The sequence below is a fragment of the Orycteropus afer genome, unplaced genomic scaffold (assembly GCF_000298275.1).
Source record: "Orycteropus afer afer isolate SDZICR_OR568_19922 unplaced genomic scaffold, OryAfe1.0 scaffold00052, whole genome shotgun sequence".
NCBI classification, from domain to species: domain Eukaryota; kingdom Metazoa; phylum Chordata; class Mammalia; order Tubulidentata; family Orycteropodidae; genus Orycteropus; species Orycteropus afer.
In genome coordinates, this window is record NW_006921639.1 from 9,421,247 (window position 1) to 9,431,855 (window position 10,609).

Genomic DNA, 10,609 nt, shown 5'->3' on the forward strand with positions numbered 1-10,609 from the left:
GGAGGGATGGACACTGGGAAGAGGTAACTATGGGGAGGAAGTGGGAGGGGAGCTGTTGCATTGTGGTAAACTGTGGTCAATAACATGAGACAAAGTATATGTGAACTGCTGGGTGGAAAGTGAATTTGCTCTGTAAATCTTCATCCAAATCACAAAAAAAAAAAAGAATAGCATAGACACAGAGACAAGCAAGCACAAATGAGAAAGACAGGTGCTATACTACATGAAGACACTAAGGAACCGAAGAATGCTAGAATAAACATAGATCTTTGCCCACAGCCAACAGAGAGAGAGAGCCTTTTCCTACAACCAGTAGTACCCTGAATTCAGACTTCTAAACAGTGAGAAAATAAATTTCTGTTAGAACAGCACTATGAAACTAAGACAGTGTATGACTATGTGGAGACAAGAAGGGCATGAAAGGATGACAGTGGGAAGAAGGGCCCTTTCTCTGCAGAGATGGACCAACCCAGGATTGACTATGGCAGATTGTTCAAACCCAGTGCAAAAAGCTCTTGCAGGGCAAAAGGCATAAACCCAGTGTGATTTTGAAGCACATGGTGATTTCTCAGGAAAAGGAAAAATCAAACTTGCCTGGATCTGGGCTCTCAGTAGTCTTGGGGCCATGTCTCCTGAACCGTTCTCCCAGGCAAGGGCAGACAACCCCACAAAAGCCAATCTGGGGGTAAAAAAGGAAATATGAAGAAGTCCTCCCATGTCTTACACTAGCTAAACCTTGCTCACTGCAAGCTGGACAAACCCAATTATTGCCCTCCTTACTTCTTACAGAGGTCAACAGGTGAAGGTGCTTAGGGTAATGAAGAAAGGCCATGGAACTGCTGCCTGGAACCTGGCTTTGAGTTTGGCCTTGTAGCACCCTCCAAGGCCAAGCTGAGATTGTCAGTCAGTTGAGCACCTTTGCCAAAATGGGTTGAAAGTCTCATCAGTGATTAAATGTTTAGGGCCTAAGGGTAAGCATTTAAGCTCCCTCTATTAGCCAGTCTCATGAGAAGGAGACACTAACTCCGGATGCTGAATACTGAAGACTTCCTGCCAGTGTGACTCTGCACAGATATGGTCCTCTCCTATCCCGGCTTTTCTTTGACCCACCCTCCAGGAAAGAAAGTGGTGTATGCAGCTAGAGCCCAAGGTTTCAGGACCCCAGACCAGCAGCCAGCAATCGTGGACCCAGCCAGATGGGCTACACAGGGCTGAGGAGCTATGTGCACACAGGGGTAGCAACATCCCGCAGAGGTCCCAGCCAACGTGAACCCACAGTCATGCAGTACTCACCTCACACCAAGGAAAGCAGTGTTGGAATTTGAAGTGGCTGCCACAAAGGCCTCTGGAAAATGTAGTCTGGGAAACACACCAGTGCCTTAGTGTCTCCATTCTGGGTGTACTGCTATCACCTGGGGATCTTTAAAAAGTAGACATGCCTATCCTTTCTTTGGGTGCCTGACCCAAGAGGCATGTTCCCAGGACCCGTCCTCACCATGCATTTTTGCTTCTAGATGTATAACTAGACTTAAGTCCCAACGAGCCCCAAAAGGTGAAGTGCAAAGTGTGACATAGGAAGAGGTACACTACACTCCAAAACACCAAAAACCAAACCAAACTCACTGCCATCCTCAATTCCATCTCATAGCAACCTCTATGCAGTTTGCAAGGCTGTATGTTTTTACAGAAGCAGACTGCCTCATCTTTCTTCTGCAGAGTGGCTGATGGGTTCAAACCACCAACCATTTGGTTAGCAGTCAAATGCCTTAGCCACTACATCACCAGAGCATCTTACACTCCAAAATAACTGCTTGATTTTTCTAATATTTACAAACAGAAACCTGGAGAATATGTGTGGGAACAACTATTAAGAGTGTGGGATAATGGTGCAAGGTATAAATGTCAGATTAGTCTGAGTTTATTGATATGGGTCCACTAAGCACAGATTCTTCATTCAGTGTTTCAGCTCAAGAGGTTAGCAAAGGATCTAATAGTTTATTTGGCCATTCACTGAAGCATGGATTACATGGTGACCTACTCTAAACCAAGTTCAGACCTTCCTTAGTATACTGTAGAAGGTATCTGGTAGTTAAGTTTGTGTGTCAACTTGGCTAGGCCAGGTTGAGTGGCTGGGCAGTTGAATGTAGTTATTCCCCATGTTAAGATTGGTAATTAACTCCTTGGTGGAATCTATTGGAGCAGCTGAATAGCTGCTTTGGGTATGTGGTCTGCTTCTTATATATAAGAGACAGCTCTGGGAATGATCTTTAGCTTATGGCACACTTGAATCCTGCATGTAGCTATGTGGTTGTTCAGCAGTCTGCCATGCTCTGCCAACCTTACAACTTTCAATGGGCTTGAATGACTGGCCTGCCATGTGGTTTGGTAACATCAGGACTGTGCCTTTTTACTTGTCAACCTTGGGCTTGTCAGCCTCAGCAGCCAGCAGCTGCCTGAGTGAAGAAAGGTCTCTAGCTTCAGGGGGCTAGAAGCAGGAGGCAGAGCTGAAGCCCAAGGTTAAGAGGCTTTCACCCAGCCCCTAGAGCCTGGCACTTTGAATTCAGACTTACAGCCTCCAAACTGTAAGAGAATAAACTCTTGGTTATAAAGGCCATCCCATTTGTGGTATATTCCTTTCAGAGTGGTACTAGATAACCAGAACAGTATATCCAAAGGCTTAAGGAAATTAGCATGTTAGAGTGGATTTATCAAGTTAGACCCATAGATCCACACATGGAATGCCCAGAGGACCCAACTTTTACCACAACGATGAGGAATAAATTTGTGAAGGCAACCCCAGCATTCTTGAAGATTGCTGTGACTATTTTATGTAAGTCAGCTATGACAGTGAGAATTAACCTAAATTAATTAAGTCACCTAACTACAATGGGGTTTAGTGGACCCCATGGTGGTAGGGGCCAAGTGGCAGCACTTAATCAACAAAGATAAAGTAGACATGGTTACCATAATGGACAATAGCAGTAATCATAATACTCTGACTTATATGAACTTAAGGCATTGACTATCTAGGCATTTTATTCCTAGGAGTGAAACAGATGGGAAATCTACTAAATATTTACTTGATCTGTACAAGTGGAAGAATTCTAGGACAAGTGAATGACAGTCTAACTTGAATCACTAGAACAGAGTCAGGGCCCCTCAATCAATTCCCAGACTTGAGTCAGTCTCAATGAATGAATGAAGGGGAGGCCAAGTTCCCTTGAGGAAGGACCCCACTACACTCCCCAAAATTTAAACTGTTAATTCTTTCTCTCAGCCTTTCCCAAAGAGATCTATTCTATAGCCTTTTACTAAAGTTACTGTTCAGTAGGGAAAAGGAAATAATCAGAATTTCAGTAATTACTGGATACTAGCTCTGAATCAATTCCCAAGATTCAAAAGGACTGGCCCACCAACGTAGGGACATATGAAGGTCAGATTATTAATGCTTTCTTAGCTCAGGTCCATATCACAGTAGGCCCAGTGGGTCTTTGAATACATCCTGTAGTGACTTCCCCAGTTCTAGAATGCATAACTGGGACATTTTCAGCAACTGGCAGAACCACAACACTGGATCACTGACATGTGAAGTAAGGGCAGCTATGGTAGGAAAAGACCAGTAGAAGCCATTAGAACTGCCCCTACCAAGGAAAACAATAAACTAAAAGCAATATCACATTTCTGGAGGGATTAAATAGATTAGTGCAACCATTAAGGACCTGAAGGATGCAGGGATGGTGATTCTCATCACATCCCCATTAAACTTGCCTATTAGGCCTGTGCAAAAAATCAGATGGATCTTAAATAATAACAGTGGATTACTGTAAACTTAACCAGGTGTGACTCCAAATGCAGCTGCTGTTCTAGGTGTGGTTTCATTGCATGAGGAAATTGATACATCTCCTGGTACCTGGTATGCAGCTACTGAGCTGGCCAATGACTTTTTCTCAATTCCAGTTTCAAAGGATCACCAGAAGCAGTTTTCCTTCAGTAAACAAAAGCAAAAATATGCCTGCACTGTCCTACCTCAGAGATATATCAACTGTCCAGCACTGTGTCATAATTTAGTCCACAGGGCCCTTGATTACTTTTCTCTTCCAAAAGATGTAATGCTGATCCTTTAATACTTATAACATTATGCTGACTAGGCCTAGTAAGTAAGAAGTCTCAATGATTCCAGAATTATTGGTAAGACTTTGTGTGCTTAAGACAAAAAAAAAAAAAAAAAATCACTGTCATTGAATCTGATTCATAGCCTCATAGCAATCCCCAATGGGTTTCCAAGGGTGTAAATCTTTATAGAAGCAGACAGCCTCATCTTTCTTCCATGGACTGACTGGTGGGTTTGAACCATCAAGCTTTTGGCTAGAAGCCAAATGCCTTAGCCACTACACCACCACAGCTCCTTATTTGCATGTTCAAACTCCCTGCCATCAAGTTGGATCTGACTCATAGCGGCCCCTCCTTCAGTTTCCAAGGTGGTGTCGCTACGGAAGTAGATTGCCCAATTTTCCTTCTGAAGAGTGGCTGGTGGGTTTGAACCACCAGCCTTCTGGTTAGCAGTCAAATGTCTTAGGCACTATGCCACCAGAGCTCCCTATTTGTGTGCTAGAGGGTAAGAAATTAATCCAACAAAAATTCAGGAGTCTTCTACCTCAGTGAAATGTCTAAGAGTCCAGAGGTGTGGGGCAAATTGATATTCCTGCTAAAGTGAAGGATAAGTTATTGCATCTGGCCCCTCCTAAAAAGGAGGCACAACATCTGGGGGGCTCTTTTGGTTGTGCTACTCCAGCTTATTTATGAGGTGACCCAAAAAGCTGCTGGTTTTCAGTGGGGCACAGAACAGAAGGCTCTTCAACAGATTCAAGGTTCTGTGTAAGCTGCTCTGCCACTTAGGTCGTATGATCAGGCTGATCCAATGGTGCTTGAAGTGTCAGAGGCAAACAGAGATGCTGTTTTGGAGTCTTGGGCAGGCCCCATTGGTAAATCACAGCACAGACCGAGAATTCTGGAACAAAGGCCTGCCTACCATCCTGTGCAGATAACTACTCTCCTTTTGAAACACACAGCTTATAGCTTGTTTACGAGGCCTCATTAGAGAATGTATGCTTAACTATGTGCCACCAAGTTACCCAGCAGACTGAGCTGCCCATCATGAAATGGATGTTGTCTAACCCAAAGAGTCTTAACATTGTTCATGCACAGCAACACTCCATCATTAAATGGAAGTGGTGTATATGAGATCGGGCTCAAGCATAACCTAAAGGCATGATTAAGTTACATGAAGAAATGGCCCAAATTTCTATGGTCTCCACTCCTGTCACATTATTTCCCTCTCCAAGTCTGTACTTACAGCCTCATGGGAAGTTCCTTATGATCAGCTGACTAAGAGAAAAGTAGTGCCTGGTTTATGGACGGCTCTTCACAATATGCAGGCACCACTCGAAGGTGGACAGCAGCAGCAATGCAACCTCTTTCTAGGCCCTCCCTGAAGAACAATGGTGAAGGGAAATCCTCCCAAAGTGCAGAACTTCAAACAGTGCACCTGGTTGTTCATTTTATTTGTAAGAAATGGCCAGAAGTGTGATTAAATACTGATTCATAGACTACAGCCAATCATTTGGCTGGATGGTCAGGGACTTGGAAGGAATATGATTATAACTGGTGACAAGGAGGTATGGGGAAATGGTGTATGGATAGAACTCTCTGAATGAGCCAAGAAACTGAAGATATTTCTGTCTCCTGAATGTTCACCAAAGAATGATCTTGGCAGAGGAAGATTTTAGCAATCAACTGGATAGAGTGACACATTCTATGAAAACCAGTCACCCTCTTTCCCCTGCCACTCTTGTCACTGCTCAAAGGGCTCATGAACAAAGTGGTCATGGAGGCAGGGACAGAGGTTATGCATGGGCTCAGCAACATGGACTTCCATTCACCAAGGCCAACTTGGCTATAGCCACTGCTAAGTGGTCAATCTGTCAGTAACAAGGAGCAACAGAGAGTCCTTGATATGGAACCATTCCTCAGGGTGATCAGCCAGCAACCTGGTGGCAGGCTGATTACACTGGACCACTTCTATCATGGAAAAGGCAGCATTTTGTTCTTCCTGGAATACACACTTACTCTGCATAGAGTAATACTCCTGCCAAAACTACCATCCATGAACTTACAGAATGCCTTATCTACTGTCATGGTATTCCACACAGCATTGCCTCAGATCAGGGAATTCACTTCACAGCAAACAAAGCAAGCAATGGGCCCATGTTCATGGAAGTCACTGGTCTTACCATGTTTCCCATCATCCTGAATCAACTGGCTTGACAGACAATGAAATGGCCTTTTAGAGACACAACTATGGCACCAGTTATGTGGTAACACATAGCAGAGCTGGAGTTATGTTCTCTAGGAAACTTTATGCTCTAAACCAGTATCCAATATATGGTGCTATCTCTCCAATATCCAGGATTCATGGATCCAGGAACTAAGGGGCAAAAATGAGAGTGGCACCACTCACTATTACCCCTGGTGATCCACTCAAAAAATTTTTCCTTTTGTCCCCATGACCCTTTGCTCTGTGCATCTGTAGGCCTTAGTTCCAAGGGAGGATTACTTCTACCTGCACACAATACTGATTCCATTGAATTGAAAATTAAGAATGCCACCTGGCAATTGTGGGCTTCTCATGCCTCTGGATCAACAAAAAAGGGAGTTACCATATTGGCTGGTGTGATTGATTCTGATTACCAAGGGAAAATCAGATTAATATTACATAATAGAAAACACACACACTCCTGCCATCAAGTCAATTAGACTCACAGCAAACCCTCCTTGGGTTTCCAAGGTGGTATCACTAAGGAAGTAGATTGCTGAACCTTCCTTCCAAGGAGTGGCTAATGAGTTTGAACCGCCAGCCTTCTGGTTAGCAGTCAAATGCCTTAAGCACTATGCCAGCAGAGCTCCCATAATAGAAATAAAGAACAGTTTATCTGGAATGTCGGAGATTCTTTAGGATGTCTCTTAGTACTGCCATGCCCTGTTATTAAAGTCAATAGAAAACTACAGCAACCCAATTCCGACATAACTACTTCAGGAATGAAAGTTTGGGTCATTCCACCAAGAAAATAACTATGACCAGGTGAGATGTTTGCTGAGGGCAAAGGGAACATGGAATGAATGATAGTTCTAAATACCAACTACAATCACATGAACAGTTACAGGAACAAAGGAAATTGTTATGACTATTTCTTCTTTGTATGCATACATCAAATATTTTTGCTTTAGTCACTTATAAAATATAAAACATAAACAGAGACAGCGCATTTTTTATTGTATGCATTGCCTGTAACATGTAAGGCACAAGTATGACTTTATAACTGCCTTTAGTTAGAGATTATGTATGGTTAAAGGAGATGTGTACAGGTGCCAAGCTGACAAGGGAAGGGCTGCGATAGTTAAGGTTGTGTGTCAACTTGGCTGGGCCATGATTCTTAGTGGTTTGGTAGTTATGAGGTAGTTTTGCAGTTATATAATGATATAATCACTTCCATGATGAGATCTGCTATGAATAGCCAATCACTTGAAAGAGAGTTTCCTCATGAGTGTGGCCTGAATCCAACATATATATGGACGTACTGGTTAAAGCTGTTTTTTGCTCAATCTGGATCCTGCATCTGGCTCCTCATCATCTGATCTCCAGTTCTTAGAACTTGAGCCCGTAGCCTACCATGCTGCCTGCCACTGTTGGGATTTGTTACCCTCTGCAGCCTATGAACCAGCAGCCTGCTATGTGACCTGCTGATCTTGGGTACACCAGCTCCTATAGCTACAAGCATCAGGAGAAGCCTCCAGCCTGTCTTCTAATCTGCTCACTTGGGACTTGCTAGCCTGTACAGCTGTGTTGTATTCTATTATTTTATGAGCATTTGGCAGTTTTAGGGTGACCAAATTAGAGTACCAACATAATGACACCTAACAAAGTCAGACACATGGTAAATGATCAATAAATTCTTAGTGAATTGAATCTGAATAATCCAATATCAGCATTGATAAAAAAAATTATTCCCTTCCTATTTTCATATATATTCCCAATGAGTAATACTACTATTTAAACTAAAAATTCCTAGTTTTATATTTCTATTCTTAGTCAGGAAAGGCAATAAGCCAAAATTCCATATATAACATTTTACCTCCTTTATTTTATAGCAGGAATACAGCTTTAGAGAATATGTATAAACTCATTTTTATTTCAATATTCAGGACCACCTCATTGTAAAACATTGACCCTCACGTTGTTGACGAATTTGGTAGTCATTTATGCAAACTAACGAATGACTGCTACTACTGTAAAGCTTGAGAACTTTCTATCTATTCTGCTTTCTCCCAGAACTCACACAAGGGACTTTTAACATTACCATTTTGCTTATGGAATTCTACTAAAAGCATTTCTAAAACATGTCTGCATCACTTTTATCAACATTCTACTAAGTAAAGCAAGTGACATTGCCAAGCCCAGCATCAATGAATCATATTCTGCCTGAATTATATTCTGCCTCTAGTCAAAGAAATGTAAATTTATACGGAAAAGAATGTCAGTAGGGTGAAAAATTGAAACAGGGACGTCTGGCTTCAGCCAAGATTGAGTAGTCCCATTTTCCCAGGTCTTCTTTCTTACTTCTGAAAGAGCCTGGTGAAACACAACAAACAGGCATAGGAAGACTCTAAAAGATGGAAAAAAGGTGATCTGCCTAGGTACCCTGGGTGTTGAAAAACAATGGTGAGTGCCCAGGCTTTCTTCTGTGTCTCTCCTTATAATCTATATAGCACAGGGGAGAAACCTGCAGGCCAAAACCACCAACAAGTACAAACAACCAAACAAAACTCCAAGAAAGAACCATTTCCCCAGGCCAGAAGACTAAGAGTAGCCTAGCAATACAATTATTTTGACAATACATTCCCTGCTCAAGCCACACATTAGTAAATGCCCCCCTACACAGTTTCACTCCAGAGCCTGCATGCAGTAAAAGGATAAAAAAGGAGCACTATAAATAACTCTATATTTGTAAATTCAAAAACTTAGAGCCTTGGAAACCCTACTCTGAGTAGAACTGCTCCCTAGGGTCACCATGAGTCCAAATTGACTAGATAGCAGTGGTTTGGGTTGGTTTTAGAATCTTTACAGAAGCAGACTGCCATATCTTTCTCCCTCAGAGTGGCTGCTGTTGTTTTTAGGTGCCATCGAGTCACCTCCAACTCACAGCGACCGGATGCATAGCAGAATGAAACACTACCCGGTCCTGAGCCAGCTCCATGATTCCCGCTATACTTGAGCCCATCGCCACTGCCACCATGTAAATACATCTCGTTAAGGGCCTTCTCCTCTTTCGTCAACCTTCCACCTTACCAAGCATGACATCCTTCTCCAGGGAATGGTCCCTTCTGACAACATGACCAAAGTATGTGAGACAAAGTCTGGCCATTCTCACCTCCAAGGAGCATTCTGGCCACACTTCCTCCAGGACAGACCTGTTAGTTCTTTTGGCAGTCCACGGTACCCTCAGCATTCTTCGCCAACACCACAGCTCAAAGGTATCAATTCTTCTTCGGTCTTCGTTATTCGTTGCCCAGCTCTCACATGCATATGAGGTGACTGAAAATAACATGGCTTGTGTCAGGCACACCTTACATCTCAAGGAGACTTCCTTGCTCTTTAGCACTTGAAAGTGGTTCTTTGCAACCAATTTGCCCAGTGCTATACGTCATCTGATGTCCTGACTGCTGCTTCCATTGGCGTCGATTGTAGATTGTGAAGTCTTTGACAATTTCAATCTTTTCTCCATTTATCACAATGTTGCTTATAGGACCAGTTGTGAGGAATTTTGTTTTCTTTATATTGAGATGTAATCCACACTGCAGACTATATTCTTCAATCTTCATCGTAAGTACTTCAAGTCATCTTCACTTTCAGCAAGCAAAGTTGTGTCATCAGCATATCGCAGGTTGTTAACGATTCTTCCTCCAACCCTACTGTCACATTCTTCTTTATATAGTCCAGCTTCTCGGATTATTTGCTCAGCATACAGATTGAATGATTATGGTGAAAGGATACAACTCTGACGCACTCCCTTCTTGACTTTAAACTATGTAGTGTTCCCTTTATCTGTTCGAAAGACAGCCTCCTGGTCTATGTACAGGGTCCTCACAAGTACAATTAAGTATTCTGGAATTCCCATTCTTCTCAATGTTATCCACAATTTGCTATGATCTACACAATCAAATGCTTTTGCATACTCAATAAAACACAAGTAAACATCTTTCCGGTATTCTTTGCTTTCAGCCAAGACCCATCTGACATCAGCAATGATATCCCTTGTTCCATGTCTCTTCTGAATCCAGCTTGCATTTCTGGGAGTTCTTTGTCAATATACTGCTGGAACCATTTTTTAATTACCTTCAGCAAGATTTTACTTGTGTATGCTATTGATGATATTGTTCGATAATTTCCACATTCTATGGGATCACCTTTCTTTGGAATGGGTACAAATATGGATCTCTTCCAGTCAGTTGGCCAGGTAGCTGTCTTCCAAATCTCTTGGTATAACTGAGTGAG

General features: G+C 42.5%; 1 protein-coding gene across 1 annotated transcript in view; it reads right to left on the reverse strand.

Moving 5' to 3' along the window:
• ZNF485 (zinc finger protein 485) overlaps nucleotides 1-627 on the reverse strand; it is a 17,263-nt gene extending 16,636 nt beyond the window's left edge. The window contains exon 1 of the mRNA XM_007938694.1: nucleotides 595-627. Within this exon, the coding sequence (XP_007936885.1) occupies nucleotides 595-627 (33 nt within the window). The remainder of the gene's footprint in view (nucleotides 1-594) is intronic.
• Between the last annotated feature and the right edge of the window lie 9,982 nt (nucleotides 628-10,609).